The following is a 20,056-nucleotide window of genomic DNA, read 5'->3' as shown; positions in this document are numbered from 1 at the left end:
GCCAGTGATGATGTCACCACATTTGGCATATTTTCAAAGAAAAAGTCAACAAAAAATTAATTTTCTTTCATGCGTAGTGTGTTATTGGCCCTTTTCCAGTCACACTCATACATTGCACTGGATATAATATATCATCCAGATAGGAATAGCTGTTGCGAAAAAGTCATTTTTATTCTAAGGCAATGTTTGAGAGAAACTCCCCTGGAGGCAACTTTGGGATTTTTGCCTTTGCAGACCGTTTACATGCAAAAACCTATAGGGAAAACACCAAATAGCATCATAGGGTCCCTTTAACAACTTGAGACGTCATTGTCATTACTTTAAAAATACATCTCATAATGCTGGTCTTTATGAGTAGGGAGAAAATAAAAGTAGACATGGAAACATGGAAAGAAAAGTTGGGAGTGATAACCCGGGCTGAACTAACACCATGCAGATTCTGTGACTGCGTTGCTCCATCCATCTCTGTCATCCACCCTTGAAATGTCTTTATAGCCGTGAATTACATTACACCGCCGTGCTATGTTTACACGGGGGAGACACATCACATAATTGAACGAGTGTCACACTCAGATCTAGACGATTGTTAAATGTAAATATAGCATCGGCAAAGTGGTTCTGAAAACCCGTCTTGCATTCAGAACAGTGAATCGCTCCGTATTATTTTTGCAGTGCAGCAGATTTCCAAGAACTCTCCTCGACTCTAATAGCGTAAAAAACAATGCTCAGTTACAGGTGATCTGATAGGATGTTGAGGGGTAAGCAGCGGTGCAGAGGAAATCTACTCTGCCTTTTTGAGTGAAGATATCATGAGTGTAATGCCATCACACACTCTCTCCGTCCTGCTTTTTAACACGGTGTTCTGAAAGACCGTCCGCTCTTTCCAATCACGCCTTTATTGTCCTGTAATGAATACATTTCCCATAAAAGAAAGCCGCTGTGGGAAAAGAGAAGAGAGAGAGGAAGCGTGATAAAGAAAGGCCCAGAGAGTAAATGAGGATGAAAGTGAAACAAATGACGCACACAAGCGAGCGTGGGGAGGGGAGGGGGGTTAGGGGTGAGAAGGCTGGAGGGCTTTGGCCAAGTACTTTGCTTTTTCCGGCACCTTCATATTGCACTCCCATTGCCTTCAGTTAGATAAAAGGAGTTGTCAGACTTTGGTTTGTTCTTGCAGAAGCCAATCAGCATTCAGTTTGCTGGTTGCTGTGTGCGCCTGTTTTCTGGCCCGTTAAATAACCCTCATTAAAAGGGGCAGCAGCAACTAATAACAACGTCCGAACGGCACCAAGTTTGTCCCTGTGCCCTGCTCTCCTTGCATTATTCCCCCTTTAAGCCTGCTTATTGATTTCATTAATAACACAAAGCAATAACAAGAGTGTCACAACCCCTACGTTTCGCACTGGCAATTAATAAGAATAATTTAAAGCTGGCCGATGTGTGTTTTCGGTATTCTTTACAGTGCAGCGTCTCCTCATCCCGCAATATGAAACGTTTTGTGTTCCCATCTCCTCCATACATCTCTGCCAACTTACACTTGTGAAAGAAGGTGCGGAGTGAGAGGCAGAAAAAGAAAGGCGGAGAGGTTTGGGCCAAGTAAAACAAAATGGGATTTGATACCGAGACAAAAGAGACTATGACAGAAAGAAAGGGAGGCCAAGAAGAAAAAGTCACAGAGGGAGAGAAGAGCTGGTAGAAATGGAGGAGGAACTGCCTGAAGCTGTTTGGCGGTAAATTCTGAAGCGGACAAGGTGGGAAGAGAGGGAGACATGGGAGGAGGCAGGGAGAAATATGGATGTGCTAAGGGGAACATAAATGAATAAAATATGGAGGGAGACAGATAGGATCGAAAAGGTAACTGAGGTGAGAGAGAGAGCTGCTGCAACTATTAGATTCTCAGTAGGCAGTCACTTCCTCCCCTGCCTCTGCTGCAGTTATCAACTGGAGCTGTGTGTGAGGCCGTTAATGGGAATACTAAACTGTCACAGCATGGTGTGTGTGTATGTGTGTGTGTGTGTGTGTGTGTGTGTGTGTGTGTGTGTGTGTGTGGGCGGTGTATGGCAGAACATCACCGACTACAAGTATGTGAAAGTTTGTTAGATCCATCGGCAGCAACAGATTGTCGGGATCATAAGTAGATTAACTTGTGTACATTTCAGGTGAATCTCCCCGCAGGATGGAGGTTATGTCATTTATTTCGGTAAGACACCACCTGTCAGATAAGCTGGAGCACAGCTGTCTTGCTCTTTTTGAAAATGCTTTTAAAAAATGTTAGGCAGGCCTGAAATGTGTAACCCACTACCTGTCACTTTGTGAACATGCCCAAGGCTGCAAACATATCAGAATCACGAGCACATTTGTGTCTCCGAGAAGTGGGATGGCACTTCAAGTTGATAACTCCAGTTTATTGCAAATTAGATGTTATTTCCCTAGATTTAGCCATTATTTTAATTGTTATGAGAAGATTGTATCTGCCAGTAAGGAGCAAGAAACGATCAGATGGTCAGACAGATTGTAAACGAGCCAACTGCTCAGACAGATAATCCAAACCACTCTAAACCTAAAGCGAGCGCACCTGGAAATGTTGAACACCTGTGTGCATGAATAACTACAGAAAGTACAGTAGGTCAAATTTAATGCAGGAAGTCATCCCTATTCTGTCTTCCAATTAAGTTTGACTAACCTAAGGGTTCTTTATAATTATCAGACTGCTTTTTTTGACCTGTGGTTAACGTGTTCCTAAATCTCAGCAATTACTTATTGTAACCAGAAGCAATGATGTCCAAAGAAACACAAAAGAAAGATCCATGTTGTAATAAACCAGGAAACCTATTCCTTGTTTCAGTTATAAAGAAACTGCTGCATCCATTTCTCTAAAACTTGTCCGAAACAGCATTAGCAGAGCCTGAATGTATAGTTGTCGTTAGTAGACTGATAAGCAGTCCCGTGTGCATAGTGTCCAGAATATATTCAACCCACAGCCTCATTTATGGCGGTATCAACATCAGGCGAGGTGTTAGTTATATCAGCCTCACACATAAACCCACACACACAAGTGAAAAGAACAACAGGGCAAATGCTGCACTGTTTTGTGTGATTGTATCTGTTGGTCCTCTGTGTGGGTGGGTGACCAAAATCGTGTGGCTACCAGTGACGGTCAAGAGTGTGTGTGTGTGTGTGTGTGTGTGTGTGTGTGTGTGTGTGTGTGTGTGTGTGTGTGTGTGTGTGTGTGTGTGTGTGTGTGTGTGTGTGTGTGTGTGTGTGTGTTCCAGCCGAATATAACTATGGGTGTATGCTGAGAGCTGAAATGAAGGTGGGCTGTTATCATCTCCCACTGCCAGCATCCATCCCACCTCTGTGTCCCCTCAGTGGCAGGTCGCTGTACGTTGGTTGCTGCCACATCATTTTCAGAAGGGTCGGATGGCAGGTTTTCGCTGCCCTACACCTTCCTCTCACCTTGTTTAGAAAGATGTTTCTTTTTATTACATCATTTTTTCACTCTATACATGTGTGATATGTACAATCATAACATGTAATTATACTGTTACACAAAGAATCAGATCAGACAAACAACAGTAGGAGTACACATCTATCTAGATTAAAATAGGATATGAGGACGATCTACGAGAACTGTATTGCGCTTTCCGCAGACATTTCAGTCACATGCTGCTGTTTATATGACCTTATTTACACCATGTAAGCACAGTCATGTTAACATGAAATGCCCCGACATATATCCGAGACAAAAGGCTGGTGTTTGATGCAAACTGATGTTCATGTGACAGTGATTAAAATAGACACATTTTAACATCAGATATACAGACAGATATCATATGTTTGCTGTAATACCTGGCGACAAAGTTTACTCCCCTAGCTTTAAATTCAATATAAAATAATGTTGTCTTCCTCCTCGCCTCTTTCCACCACCACCCCTGGCCGTTCTCGGCACATCACAACTGGATGAGCAGAGCGGCTACCTACCTGGCTCTGTGATTGGCTGCAGTGCTGCTGAGCGCCTCACTGTATCTGTGCCGTGTTTATTGCTTCGTTCACCTTCGCCGTAATTGAGTCCCTTCCCCGTGCGAAATATGCACCATCAGACGGGCGGCTGTGTGAGTGCAAGCTAGTTGACTGACAGCCTACATAACTCAATTCTGAGGAAACCTGGTGGCTGAGTTCTTGTGTGTGCATGTGTGTGAGTGTGCGCAAATCTGTGTGTGGCTATCTGCCAGACTGTGTCACCTATGTGGGCTTCCATTACGCTCTGCAGAATTGTACAGATATTAACCTGGCATATCTCCAAAAGGAAGATTTTTGTATTGAATTTCGAATAAAGTACCAAACAATTTAAATATATATATTTCTTAGAGCAGGTGCTTGCTTATTCAGAATGTAGGATCAGGCTAAGCTAGTCAGGAGTGTGTGTGGCATGACAAAAACTCCAGTACAATGATGCATGTGTATGTGCCTACATATGTGAGCAGAATACTACTCAGCCTCTTTCAAACACACACCTACACAGCAGCACAGACAACTGTAAAATGGCCAATATGCCAAGAGCAGGCCAAGTAGAAAAGGTGGATCATGAGATATAATGGATAAGTGAGATAAAGTGGCACAGAGGTTAAGGGAGCACCATGGAAAAAGTAGAGGAAGAAAGAGGGGAGTGATGAAGTGTGTGTTTGTGTGTGAATGATGGCCTGAACAAAAGATTGGAAGTAGATGAGGGAATAAAATATGAACGAGCTGAATAATAGGAAAACAAAGTTTTGCACAGGCTTCGGGAAAAATAAGGGAAAGTGGGAGAGAAGATATAGGGTCGAAAACAGTCATGGGAGCCAGAAAAAGTGTGTGGGAGATGAATGGAGATGGTTAGAGGGACTGCATAGTCTCTTAAGTGTACGTTGGGGGAGAATAAGCCTCCACCTCCAGGATATTGTACTGCAGCATAAGTAAAATGCATAGTTCAGCAAGCCCAGAGCAAAAGAGATGGGGAGAGAAGGTAAATCTGGAGGTACAGTCAAAAGAAAAAGGGGCAAAGGCAATTGTCTATAAAAAGACAACAGAAAGTTCAAAGCCGAGGGAAACAAGAAGAGCGGCGGGAGAAGAGGCGGAGAGAAAACAAAAGCAATATTGAAAATGAATCGATGCGGCGAGAGTAAATGGAAGCAGAGAGAGAGAAGACAGAAGGAAAAAAACATTTTATCTATGCAAATGAGAAGGGGAAAGCAGTAGCACAGGCGTTCAAGCTGGCCACCTGGGCCCTGTCAATTCTCCCGCTCTCCTCTCCTCTCCTCTCCTCTCACTGTCTACCTCTCCACACCTGGCCCTGGCATCCCCACAGCCTGAGGCTACAGTATGAGAGGAGGGGGCGGGAAAGGGGTGCAACGCAGCGGGGAGGCAGGAGAGACAGTTAGCCAAAAGATCCATCAACAAGGATCCTGGCAATGAGAAGTCCCTCCTTCCCTTCACCAAGATCTGTCTTTCCAACTATCTGCAAACTCTCTCTAACAGCAGGAGCGAATGCACACACAACTACCCAGAGCACATGAATAGGGAGTGCATTGGCTCGGGTATTTAAGTAGCAACACATAGTAGGAGTGGTAAAAAATCTGTTGAGTGAAAAACTAAAAGACAGTAAGAGAGGCGGATGGAGCGTGGAAAAACAACAAGGTTTAGAAAATGGCAGGTCCAGCGATTAAGAGTAAAACAGGTTTTGTTTGAGAACGAAAGGCAGAAGAAGGGTGCTACACGTACTGGGGGGAAAAAGTATGAAAAACATTGTCTGTGTGAATATGTAGTGTACTTGAAGCACAATCACCTGGTGTGTCCCTCTATTTGTCAAAACTATCCCAGGGAGGCTCATGAAAAAGAGGCCAGCGAGGGTACATGGCATTTAAAAAAGGCACAGAGCATCAAGACACAACACGCTGCAGTAAATAAGTTTGGAAACTCCAAAAGGTCTCTGCAGTCTCCCGAGTGCAGTGGCGTGTTTGTATTCATGCATGCAAATGTGTGTGTAAGCCAAACTGCCAACCTGCCTGTCTACTTTGCTGCAGCTTTGTGCTCACTTCTGTAACACGGCCAGAGAGTTATACATAAGTCATCATTTGGGATCAACCTGCTTTTTAATTACCTATGGTTTATGTTTGTTTTTAATTTCCCCCATAAGCTCATAAATCGCTTTCCCTCAGCGCAGCTCAAATCCATCTCCATGGTAAATAAGCATCAGTTATAATTGCATATACAAGAAGTGTGCGCTGTCACAAATGCTGTCATCGTTGAGTGAATTGCATAAGGAAACATACAGAATACATAAGTGATGATAAATACATTGGTACACAGAAACTAAGAACTTTACTGCAGATACTTTGAAGTACTTGTACTATGATTGAGTATTTCAATGTACTCATTTCAGGTACACTAAATCAATTTAATTTATTACATTTCAGATTAATAATGCAGGATTAATAATACAAAAGATGATCAGCCAATAATGGCTCATGTATTTTTATAGGTTAATATAAACTTTATGGAGCCCTTGGTGAAATGTATAAGTGACCCGCCAGTATATATATATATATATATATATATATTAGGGTGGTCCTTAAAATTGAAAGTGGGAAAGTCTAAGCTCCAACCCCCAGAATTCATTCTATTAGTCAAGAAAACTCTCCTGGTGAATTTGTTCCACAATCTGAAATCATGTACCCCTCCCTCATCGACCTTGAAGTGCAGCCTCAGTCGCAGCACCGTGGCTGCTGTTGTGGCAGCCCAGCTCAATTGAACATTAAGATGAAGATAACATTAAAGCATTAATAATCATAATCCCAAAAGATCATAGAAAAATTAGCAGAATTTGTATTATTTTAATATCTTTTACATTTTGATGCTTATTCCTTTGTATTTTTACTGAATACATATTTTTGAATGCGGGACTTTTACTTCAATCAATGACATTTATTTATAAAGCACATTGTACAGAACAGAGCAGGAAGACAACGCAACCATAAAAGAAACACAGACGTAAACATTAATACGCAGCTCATGTGTACAAATAGATACATAGGCATAGGCACTATCAGCCTGATAAGGAGTCAAACGCTAGAGCATAAGAGTATGTTTTAGCCTGGGTTTAAAGCAATCAATGGGGGGGGGGCAATCTGAATAGAAAGTAGCACAGTTGACAAACTAACTGAAGTCATCCGGACCATCAGTTTTCAACGTGTTTGATTACATTTGAAACTCTTATCTCAGTTGATGAAACTTTCAATCGTCCAGAGTTACATTTATCCAAGAAAGTTTGTTCCGCATTAGGCAGCGTTATCCAACCAACAGAAACATAATAACCAGATATTGGCCACGTCTCCTCCATTATCTCTGTTCCTGACGTTGATGAATTAACTTCGAGTCAATTTTAAGACACACACTTCCTCATATAATCTTCCTCTCGGATTGTTAAACCTTCATATTTGTTGGCAGATACAATTTCCTGCCTCACAAAGCAAACGTCAACCATTCACCTCATGCTGCGGGGATGGATACAATTTAGGTTTACACTTTGTTTTTGAAAGTCTTGGATGCACGCATGAAGTAAGTCTTTTTTGGAATTGTTATTCTTTCATTTCAAATGCTTGTTTTTACTGATTGTTCATTTTATTTAGGAATGCACAGAGTATGTAATTCTGGCCCAAAATCAAGATTTTTGAAAACACATTAGCCGAAAGTCAATGCCAAAGTTTTTGTTTATAACATTTCTGTGCAAAGTAAACAACTGAGGAATGAATGAACTCTACAACTCAATAGAACAACCTTTCAGATAGCCTTCCTCTTTCACATGGAAAAGGTGCATTGAAAGCCTTTTCACCCTGCTATACAACTACCTATGTTAACTAAAAGTAGCCTTGTTAAAAATGTCTCGCTTTGTTGCATACTATATCTCTTATGGCACGTTTCCACTGCAGGCCTCGCTCGGCCTCGCTCGGTTTGGTTAGGCTAGAGGTGCCCAGTACGTCGACCGCGGGCGACCGGTCGACCGCGGGGGCAATGCTGGTAGATCGCGAGTCATTCATAAAAAAAAAAATCCAGTTCCGTTAAAATAGACAAAACAGGTTTTGATCCCTCCTCTCTTGGCCTCCCTGACACTTAATTCAGGAGTTTACTTGATTGACAGAAAAAGCGACCTATCGCTTTCCAGTCTGTTAACCCAGAATGCAAAGCGATACAAAATCAGTCAAGTGCCGGGAAAACTCAAATTAAGTTAAAGAGACTAACAAGAGACAAACAACAAAATGAGTGCGGGACCGAACAAAAAGCTAAAGACATACCACTTCCACCCAGAATATTTGTTTGTGATGTCACATTCAAAGGTTATTTGCCTTATTTGTAAAGCAAGCGTCGCTCTGCCAAAGAAAGGTAATGTGGAGAGGCATTATCGGAGTGTTCACAAGGCATATGACAGCGACTTCCCTCCGAGTAGCGAGTTGAGAAAGGTCATATATTATTGCTACACAAACATTATCTCGCAGTCTTAGTGTCGCCAACTCGTTTCTAACATGCAAAAAGACAAACAAATGCGTCTATGGTCGGTGTATTTTTGATCTTTCCAATCCAGACGAGATCTCTCTCCCCCGTCTGTGTGCGAGGGGGCGGGGCAGTTTACACACACGCGGCTGCTACATGCAGCAACACATGGTGGAGATGGCGGAGAGAAGCGCTCCAAGGTGTGGTTAAATGTTACCCGTCTTGAGGTGGACAATGCTCCTTGCCAAGAGTGTTTAGCATGTAAGGGCGGTAACACGAGCAATGTGTCTAAACATTTAGCAAAAGTGCTCCACATTCAGACGGAGGAATGCACCGGGTTCCACTGTCTTTCTAGTGGTTCTGTTGCCCCGTCCACGAGTAACGTTTCCACGTCAGTTATGTATGCTAGCAGCAACACACGAGTTAACTACATTATACAAACATGGGTTAATGATTAGAGGTAACTGAGTTATTTAGTTTGTTACAATTTCAGCTATTGTGTTTACAGTTCTGTCATCAGATTATTTAATACGATTTGTTAAAACGTTGTTGTTTCTTTTGATGTGAAATATTATTTATTTTATTTAAATAAAAAGCAATGTTAATTTTGTAAACAATTAGTTAATTTAATAATATGTATTTTTGAATCAAGTATTCATCTTTATTGTCTTCATTGTTAGTTTCCACATGCCTAAAACAACCTCAAGCTAAATCTAAAAGTTGATGGCTAAATAAGAGCGTTTGAGAAATTGTGCAAGGCATACAGTAATAGTCTGAATAGTCGATTAGTCGTTTCATTAATCAATAGATTAATCGATTATCAAATTAGTCGTTTGTTGCAGCCCTATTATCCCATGTATAAATAAAACGTGTTATTCAGCAACCCTTGCAATTTGGGATTTTATTTTTGGTTGGTAGACCTCGGTGAGCTGGTCATTTCAAAAGTAGCTCACCAGCCCAAAAAGTGTGGGCACCCCTGGGTTAGGCCTTATTAGGCCCGGCTCACATTAATGCTGCGCTTCCATTACAGTTTAGGAACTGGGGTAGTTACTATAGTAACGCAGTGTAGGCGGAGCCGTGACGTCATCTTCAATGAGAGCCCCAGAAAAACAACACAGCCGTTAGCTGTTAGCACTCAGAGCTCACAGCTCCTCATATCTGTTCAGAAACTAGACAAAAGTTAAACAAGTACAAACCACAGACTGCCTGTGTCATGGCGAATACAGTCGCTGGTGTATTTATGTCTGTATAGGCCGTTGTTGTGAGTGTGGACGGTCGGAGCATATAACGTTAGCTTAGCCAAGCTACATTTAGAAAACACGCATTTTAAAAGGGGTTTTTCTCCTGCCGTCTGTCTGCAGACTTGTCAAAGCATTAATTCATGGTTTTTTTACTAACCGGTATCAGTATGTTGTTACTTCTCTCTAGTTTAGCATACTCAGCCCGACTCAGCCTGGTTGTTCCTGGCCCTAGAACCACGATTTAGTCGGGCCAGAAAAAAGGTGAAAAAGTAGCCCCGGGCCAAAACTAGGCAAAGTGGAAACGCAACCAAAAACGGGCCCCGCACGGCTCGGCACGCTGCAGTGGAAACGCGCCATTAGTAGCAGTTGCTTTCTGTCGTGTTGCTGCATGGAGCACTCACTGCTGCTAAATGGGAAGTGGCTGTTTCTCAAATGTCCCAGAGCAGTTTTGTTTGCATTTCTGGGAAACATTTCTTACAAACTGCATGGCGCTGATCATTTTTACGAGAGAATGTTATACTCCCACCGAGCTGACATTTTCATTGTTCTTAAATTAAATCCAACCACACGTCTGAGCAGCACGCTGGCACTCGTTATGCTCCTCATCATGCCAAAGTCGTGTCCAGCCAGTGGCTTATTTTATGAATCAACAGCAAATAACTAAAACAACATTTAGCCAGCAAAACATTAATGTGACTAAACAGATAAACATTGTCCACTGCCATCGTCGATATCATCTTATTGCAGATATGCCATTAAAAAAATAATTGCAATTATAAGCCACTATCAATGTTAGTCAAATAATTCAGTGCAGATCATTTTAATGATGTGAAAATCCCATTTTAAAATGAAAATCATGCATCATGTGTCATTTTGGATCACTTGTAAAAAGATACTGCAGGCTTGGTGACTAAAGCAGTTGCTGTGGTAAATGGGAGGACAGATGGCAGCCATCTTGGCCCTTGGGAAGAGAAGAAAAATAATCAAGAATGAGAGAACATTCCCCTACGGCTTTCTTTTATTGGTTTCTCTTGCAATAAAGCATGTTACTGTATTTTCAGTCAAGAGGCAACAGTGTCGTGCTGTGTGTATTGTACGGATCTCCAAACTATAGGATATATATATATATATATATATATCGCAGAAATAAAAACCACTTGCTGTCCATGGCTACCGAGTCCACAAAGGCAAAAATGACTGGTACGGAGCAGAGAACCCCACCGGCCTCTGCAAGCTGCTTCACATCTCCGTTCAGCAGTAGAGCTCGGCGGGTGGCAGTCGCTATGAAACCGCAACTGCACCCAATGCCCAAGGCCTTTGTCAAGCTCATTCAGGATCACAGATTGTGTGGCTGTTCCGCTCCTCTACTGCAACGGCCAGGAAGTAAAGACACGGCCCTTCTGCAGAACATGATAACATTATTCAGCCGACAGATGACAAATAAAGAACCTTGAGATGGACACGGAGATAGGAACACGTCTGTGAGTACGAGTCAAAGCGCCGCTTCAGTCAGCTGGTGCTCTTAATGGGAGGTGAGGGGGTGTACCTGTTAACGGCCATGAGGTGAATGCACTTAAATGCCCATCCAGCCGCACAGGAGAAAATGAATCCTGGTAGAGTGTCGAGCAGAGCTTCCCTCAAGGTCGTTGGTGCTTGGCCACTTTTTAAGTGGACACACCAACTGTAACAATCTCTGCAGAAACAATTGCAGCACCAATCCAATTTGGCCGAGCCTCTCTTCTCCTTAGTTCAGTGCAGCCGGCTGCAGAGCCTCACTTTTGTTTTGCCCAGCTGAAAGCAGAGCATGAATTGATGACCTTATGAATCTCAAAAGAGCCCAGCAAATCATCGTGGTAAATCTCGCCCTAGCACATTAAGTATGACCACAGGCCTTATTCCTCTCATTTTGAGTCCTTTTCTTGCCATCTCTCTCTCCCTCTTCCTTATTTCCTAGGGTACTAGTGGGGGTTGGAGAGTGGACAACTTGTCGAGGATAGTTTTTCGCGTGCTGCCAATTAATTGCCTATAATGAATGGTTGCTTACGGTTTGCTAATGAAGTGGATCAAAGCTTACTAGTCCTTATGTTGAAGCCGTTGTCTCAGGCCTGAGTAAGAGATGAAGAATAGTCAGATAGAGATAAGCGGAGAGAGGGAGGGTGTGTCTGGGAAGTATTGTGAAAGCTGCAGTGGATTTCTTTTTTTGTAGCGGTTTTAAACAAACACTTGGCATTTATCCAGAATGTAGTCAGTCAGAGTTTGATCTATTGGCAGCTGCCGTTATCGCTCGTCTTTCGTTGAGTGATAGCGTTTGGTTCAAAAGTGCACACAGCAAAGCGGGATGTGTGGTAACATTTGGTAATATCTGATAATCTTGTGATGCTCAATAAAAAATGTTGAAGCTTTGATTTCTCCCAACTTCAAATGCTTTAAAAAAAAATCATTAGAATAATCTCATCTGTTCCGATTACACAAAATAACTTCCTTACTGAAGTTTATACAAAGGACACAACCACCTTATCGATGTCAGACTTGATCATGGCTTAAATGAATCCAAACTCGTAGGAGAGACATTGTGAGAGTTTCCTAAGATAGAAAACTCATCCGAGACCTCTTCAGCGTTGTTTTGTCCGCCTTCTGAAAATCTCCATCTGATTTCCCAGTAGATAGTGCACTGCTTGCTTTGACTGGAAATGTTCAGCTTCCGACAATCTCATCAAAGCCAACCTATTAATGCCGATGATACGAAGAAGGATTCTAAATGGCAGACCGATGAATATCCCTGTGCGTGTGTGGGTGTTTAATTCTCAGAGTCGGAGCGCCGCGCAGCTTCTCTGAAAGTGGGAGGACTGGCCATGAGCTCTGGGAAACAATTTTGATGCTTGTTTGCTTGTGTGTGTGTGGGGGTGGGAGAGTGTGTGTGCGCACTGTGACCTCATCGATCATGACACCTAGTCTCTCAGGTGTGGTCACCTACACAGTGCTTGCCCTCTCTCCGTCTTTATCTCTGTGTATCACCATCCATCTCTCTGTCTCTCCTCCTACTCCACCTTGTCCTATCTCACTCCAGCACCCTGTACTTTTTCTACCACCCTCTTAATCTCCCCCTTACCTCCTTCCTCCTTTTTTGTCTGTCATTTGGCACAGCAGGGGTTGCTCTCCCTCTCCCTTTTAAACCCCCATTTCAGAGCTGAAATCCTGCAATCATTCACTTGTTTGTTGGACTCCTCTCTGCCCGACTTTCTCCTCTGCTTCACTGGTCTGTGACTCAAGCCCGTGGTGCCCCCCCCTCTCCTCACACCCTTCCTTCACTTATTTTATACACTGTGCAGCCAGCCATCTCTTGCTCTCCCCCCCCCCTCTGTTTCACTCTGCCTCCCTGACCCCATCAGTCCCCTGGTGCCCCTGCTAAGCCTGGTCACTCTTCATCAGCTCCTCCACTGGACACGCAGACCTCCCAAGGGTAAAAGGGAAACAGGGGTCTTGTTGGCAACCTCCATGCCAAGCCTTGACAGTTTCACCTGGGTTTAAGTCCTTCACTGATCCTCCTCACACCTGGACGAGCACCTCATTACCGGCCGTCCCCTCCTCTCGTCTCCACATCTTCCAGATGGGGTGTGTATTAGCCTCTGCACTGGCAGAGTACACAGTTTCCAAGCTCTTCCATTTTAGGCACTTGCCCTTTTCAGCTCAATCAGTCTCTCTCCCCCAATCACAACCAGTGAGGGCTCCGCCGCGGTGCCTGAGTGGGGATAATCACCTTGGTTACGGGCGCTACTGGGGACCGCTGTCTAGCCAAGTTAGCACCGGTTCCTGTGGGAGTTTCGAAGACAGGTGTCTCTGCAATGAGGAAGGGTGTTCAACAAACCCAGGGCCAAGCAAGAGGTAAACGTGTACTCTTAGTCATGGAAACTGTGTCACCAATAGCAAGGAATGCCCCCCTCCCTGTTTAATTATTTTTTCAGACTGAGAATTCCCTCTCTCTCCCTCCATCTCTGTTAACCATTATTTAACTTTGACTGGCTTGAGACATTAGTACACATTCTACCCCAGTAGAAAGAATACATAGCAACTGCCTTTGTGTGTTGTGCCAAGAAGCAGTGCGGCGGGAACGGCTGTTTACTGAGTTCACACTCCCGTGGCAAAGACAAATATACAGCGAGAGGGGTCAGTGGCTGGAGAAAAGCTGCTGGCTCAGGGGACATCAGGTCACGCTATGGAAAGCTGCACCAGAGGAGGACGTTACTCTCTTCTACTGAGCCAATCAGATGGGATGGAGTTAAAAGCGCTGGATTGATTGGCAGGCCTCTAATGTCGGCAAATGGAGGAGACGTCCTTGGCACCCTACTGAGCATTAAAAAACTTCAGCAGCTAAGTTGGTGAAACGCCAGTTGTTCTCAGAGAGCGACACGTAAGGACGACATAGATCACCATTATGATAATCACAAGCGGTACTGTCTGGGGAATAGTAATGGGAAGGAGATGAGGTGGCAGCTATAAAGAGTGTTTCTACATTAGCAATGGCCTGATTAGATTGACAGCAAGTTTAACTAATGGACAATTAAACAAATGGTCAAATGAGATATAAGTCTTCAATTACCAATTGGTGTCTTATTGTGCCTTTTTCAATCATGAGGTCTCATAGTACACACAACAGACTGCAACATGGTGCCATAAACGACATGTGGAAAGGCTTATGTGATGGTCCCGTCAAATGAAGTGACCTTGCAGTAGAAACTAAGTAACTCGTCAGGTCTCATTTCCCTTTACATCTATTTACGTCGATGTCAAAATAAAATACTCACTGGCCTATAAAGCTGGAGGGGGTTATTAAGATGCAATCATAGTGTGAAACAGCAGCAGTTTCAAAACAAGGAGTTAGGGATCGCATTGAAGACTGGGGGGCAGATTAGGAGATAATTACTGTAGAATACATCGCCTGCACTAAACGGTGAGACGAGGAACTTCTTCTGCTTCTGGGTAATAGACCTATAAAAGCTCAGGGGGAGAATAAAACCAGCCCACACTAAGCTCTGTTACTCTCCAAGTCATGACTTGCCCAAAAAGCGACACGGACCAATTTGTTTATGGAGCTTATGTGTGAGCAGTTGCACAGCGGAGATAGAGGACTACCCTGTCAGGACCCTTTAGGACTGCAGCGGTTGATCAAACAGGACTGTGCACGACAGCATTCGGCACAATTTGACATGTTGTAAAAAAAAAAGCTAATTTCAGCTTCTCTTCCATTGACGGGCATGTCAGCACCGTCTGCAAAGTTCAGCTCGTCCAATTATTGAGACCTACAAGACAGGGAGTCACAGAAAAGAAGAGAGACTGAAACACTGAAGTCTGTTCACCGAGCACAAGTTTACACCGTGAACCGGCAGATGGCAGGTCTCGCTCTTTTTAATTAAACTGTCGACAAGTTTATTTTATTTTAAGACGGAATTATCCTCCAAGGTTTGGATCAAAGGATAAACCTGGGATTGCTGTGAAGACTTTTTCTGCGCATTAGAGAACAAAGATAGACGCTGAAACAGCAAGCACTGCGCAATGTAGAAGAAAGTAGAAAGGCAACTCTGGCATGATGCAAATTGCGCCTGACAAGCATCAAAAACTGCAATTGGGCTCAGACAAACTTACATTAGCAGTCCTTTTACTATGTTCAAAAGAAACTCTAAAGCACTATGCTGTCTGCAGGCAAGGTGTATGTGTACACGTGTGTTCCTGCACTTATGTGTGTGTTCATGCACGTCCACATTTTTGGTTTTGGTGTGTACAGCATTTCCCTTGATGTTTGTGTTTACACGCTAGGCCTCTCTTCTGTGACTCACAGCGACATTGATTTATGCATGGCCTGTGTTTGTGTGTGGGCTTGCACACACACAAACTATAATTGGTATTCAAATCTCCTCCCACAAGTACGTCCAACTGCTGCCGTTTTTCAACCGCCAGAGAGCCAGCCAAGGTCCAAACAGCATGATGGGGAAACAAGCTGAAAACGGATGGCTCTCATTGCACACAATCAAATAAACAAATGGAGGTGATTTAATGCACACAGCGATAAGGAAGTAGAGGTAATAGAGGTATGGGAGAAAAATGGGGGGGAGGTGGAAGCATGGAAGTGATGGAAGGGATGCGTGGTAGCGATTAAGAGTGGCCGAGCAGCAGAGGTGGAGTTAACAGCATTTGTTACGTGGGGTTTAAGTTTGGCCTGTGGATCAGCCACCCCCACAAACCGAGCACTGTGCATAAACACCCAGCGCTGACTGTGTGTGAGTGAGTGATTGTGTGTGTGTGTCCCTCAGGCCTGCCCGTCAGACAGACTGTGAAGTCTTTCTGCCTTTCTTCTCCCACTCTTCCTTCCTCCCTCCCTCGCTCTTTTCTGCCTTTCTTGCTCCCTCCATCTCCTCCATCCCTCCTTCTCTCCCTCGTTCTTCAAAGGAGGGCCATGTCTCCCAGTCACGCCATCTTCACAGCACCCTCTCAATCTCTCTGTCTGCTCATCCGTCTATCTGCCCAATCAATCTGTCCATCTCTATTCTGGCATAATAACAAATCCTCGTCGCCTCCCACCCTTTTTTTTTTTCTCCCTTTTGCTTTCTGCTAGATTAGTTTTGCCATTTTCGTCTTTGGAGACAAAAATGACACGCTGATTTGTGATCAAGATGTTTTTATGCATGTTATATGTGCACCTGTGCAGGGTGTTGTGAATCAAACCATCTCTGCACGTCCTTCTCTCCCTCCTTCCTCCATCCACCCTCTGCCTGCAACACCCCTCGCTCCACCCCCCAGCCCCCTGTCTCTCCAGGCCCCTGTCAGCGGCTAGATTAATGGCAGTGCTCAGTGAGCAGCCCCCAGCAGAGGTTGCCTGCAGCTCGGGCAAAACCACGGCACTGTAAGCAGCACACAAACACAGACATAAAGCACATTTACATGCAACACACAAGCACGTTCAGAAATGGACGCCCAGACACAGACGTGCACAAACCTCTTACACAGTACTCCAGTTAGACTAACATAGAAAACGCCTACACACTTTTGCATAAATCAACCCTCTACAGCTAAACATGCAGACATACAAATAGAACCAAACACACGAGGGACGAAATCAATACACAGGCCATGGTGAGGTTGGTGTCAGTGCAGCCGGAGGAATGGCAATGGAGCAATGTAGAGCTCCATATGTAAAAGAGACATCAGAATAACACAGCAAAGGTCTGACGGGGACAATGGCCAACCCCCCACTCAGCCAAAGCCCCCAAGTGCACAACAACCACGAGACACAAATCAATAAGAAAACATCCGTGTGCACTTCCTCGTTGCCATTCCTGCTCAGTCAGATTTACTGAAGCACCGGTTAGTATTTAATATAATGAGACCATAGTTTACTACTTCAAAAGTAGATGACACTAAATACCTGAGTCATGAGTGAGCCTAATCCAAATCCCTATAGCGATGCAGGACTACCCCACACTGAGAGGGTCCAGTGGGAAGAGTAACAGCAACAAAGGCACTGCATGAGCCATTACAATGCTTCACAATTGATTGTTAGTTGTGACTGTATCTGATGGTGAGGTCTCAAAGGTCTTTTTAGTCCATCACACTGCTGCAGCATATAAAAAGCAGTGACCGAAACACTGCTGGGTGTAGTGTGACACACGTCTGGTCCACTGCGGGCATTTGTTATGAGCTCTCATGTGTCAGAATCGGAGCTCTCCACCTACAGCACATATATGTCATGCAGCAGCTATAGGCAAAGTGAATTCCAAACACCAAACAATTACAATATCGTGACACAAGCAGGTCAACAACAGAGCTTATGAAATATTTCTGCGTGGGTGAAAAGTGAAGGCGAACCTTTCACTTTTGACATGTTTTGGGGGATTTCCATTGTAAGATTACGAGAAGTGCTCAACACAATGACTGATATTGAAATAGAAAATACGGATGTAGCCCAGACTTGCGCAATGGGTTCTCTAATTACCCCGTGGTGGATAATAACCTTATTCCGCAGGATGATTGTAGCTTGTTATAAGTACACGTGCTTTTGTCCCGCGCTGAGCGTTTACTTCCCTTTCCCCCTGTCTGTCAAGTCAGAATAAGCCCGGTGCGTTTTCTTACAGGACTTAAGCAAACTTGCACGGTAAAAGCCACAACACATCGCGGAAGCTTGGCTCTCTTCTCATTCACATCGCACTCATTCACTCTCTCCGTGGTGACTTACCAGTGCGCACCAGGCAGGCGACGGTGAGGATGGTGAGGGGGACGCAGTAGTTCCAAACGGACGCGAAAGCCATGGCTGTCGCTGATATTCCCCTCTGATCTGTTCCTCGTTATTCCTCTTCCTTGGAGAAATCAGAGTGACATGAACCCGCAGGTCCACTCTCCAACGGCTCCTTCAGCGTCTGTGTGTGTGAGTGCGTAATGTGCGTGGACGAGTGTGTGTGTTCAGTGAAGCGCTCAATGGCAGGTCTTTACATTGTAATGCTCCCTCCCCACACACACCTATATTCTCCCTCCCTCTTGGAATGACTGGATATGATGGCTTGGCTGGTTTTTCTTGGTTACTTTACATTGTAAATATATTTAAAAGTCTTCCAATGGGGCGGGCCGGTGTGCGTTTCCGACCAATCGCAGAGAGCCGGAGCAGGTGGAGGGGTGTGCGGAGGATAGATAGGGGCTGGGCTTGCTGGAATACATCGGCTATACACGAGGAGAGCAGGGGGGGGGGGGGGGAATCTTCCAATTAATATAAATCCATTCGCTCTAAACGTGATTGATAACCAACATTAATTTCCCGGCACAAATAACCAATGTATTTCAAATTCAGCTCCACGGACCGAGAAAGGATGTGTGGCACAATGATTAAGATGACGAAAATGAATCAGATGTTAGTCGTTTGAAGAGACAATAATGCAGTCATTAAGTGTATTCTGAAGTCAATTTCCAAAATATCATGTAAATAAATCAGCATATATTTGTGTGTGCTTATCTGAATGTCAGTCATCATGCGTAATGCAATGTGGATTCACTTTTCCACATGTTGGCTGGTGGCAAACAATAACTTTCTGAAATATTATACTTTTTTATTAATGATTATTTGCTGATCAAAACTGGAGGAAAGGTTATATGTTGACTCACTGCCAAATCAGAATATGCAGCAGTCTTTAAGATTAGGGGACATTAAGGTGCAGAAGAGGCTCTGTCTCCAAAGAGTGCCCGGGAATCATCAAGGAGCAGGAAACAGACCTGAGTGTATTCCGTTAAATCGCCCTTCACGATGGACAGTAATGACCCGCAACATAAACTTGTGCTCTGGACGAACCTTTCCTTTCTGCTCATCTAAAGTCAGGGCTTATTAGGTCCCACGGAAGCTCTTTAACTTTACCCATGCTGTGGCCACAGTTTCCCCATAATTGTGTTTTCCAGTCAGAGGCTGCTTCTCTATTATGAAAATTGTTTCTCATTCCGCATCTCTTTTTTCTCTCTTCCTAATCTACTGCTATACCATGGGTTTGTAGCCTGCGAGGCATGAAGGGAACTTTTATCTTTTTTCCAACCATCTTTGGCGCCGCCTTCAGGTAAGATTATGAATATCACGTCATGGGTCTCAAATCTGTTTAGGGCTCTCTCTCATCTGACACGAATCCTGACACTTTTGGTTCAACATTCAGACAGGCAGTTATGTATCAAAGCAGTCTATTAAGAATTAATATTAATGTTTCCAACCTTGACTAAAGTTGCTTTGAACTCTTGCCTCACATCTGACCTCTTTTCCATGGATGTGTGTGAAATCTTTATGTCTCAGCTTCAGGCTCTCTACATGTCATGATTTATTTTAAGTTATAACCTTGTTTTGGGGTCAATAGTATCTGGTTAACTCATTCCCTAAATCCCAACCCATTTCTCCCTGTCAGGCTCTCTGCGAGTGTTTGTTCCCCGGTTGGCAGGGTGTCTGTGGCAGCGGCTCCCCTGCACCAGATGGGGCATTGTCAGAAAGTAATGAGGGGAAAACACTTGCTTTTCCAGCTAACTCCACTCCTTCATTTCCAGCCATTTGACACAACATATGCAGGTTGCACATACAAAACCAAGTGACCGTGACCAGAACAGCACTGGGCGATGGCATTCTGTTAGAAATGCCTGGCACTTTGTTGCATTAGTCAATGAACTGTCATGTTTGGTATAATTCACCTATACTTGTAGGTCGGCGTACTGGGGGCTGTCAGCCAGGCCCACCTGAATAACTGTCACCACTGAGGAGCTGCCACTATAGTTGTCACATATTTGCATCC

General features: G+C 44.0%; 1 protein-coding gene across 1 annotated transcript in view; it reads right to left on the bottom strand.

The window, feature by feature from the left end:
• The window catches only part of cadm4 (cell adhesion molecule 4), a 165,341-nt gene extending 147,025 nt beyond the window's left edge, over positions 1–18,316 (bottom strand). The window contains exon 1 of the mRNA XM_034233385.1: positions 17,986–18,316. Coding sequence (XP_034089276.1) covers positions 17,986–18,058 — 73 coding nt within the window. The 5' untranslated portion in view covers positions 18,059–18,316. The remainder of the gene's footprint in view (positions 1–17,985) is intronic.
• Positions 18,317–20,056: the final 1,740 nt, after the last annotated feature.

This window comes from Gymnodraco acuticeps, unplaced genomic scaffold (genome assembly GCF_902827175.1).
Source record: "Gymnodraco acuticeps unplaced genomic scaffold, fGymAcu1.1, whole genome shotgun sequence".
NCBI classification, from domain to species: Eukaryota; Metazoa; Chordata; class Actinopteri; order Perciformes; family Bathydraconidae; genus Gymnodraco; species Gymnodraco acuticeps.
Note: the sequence above shows the minus strand (reverse complement) of the source record. Positions and strands in the feature narration are given on the sequence as shown.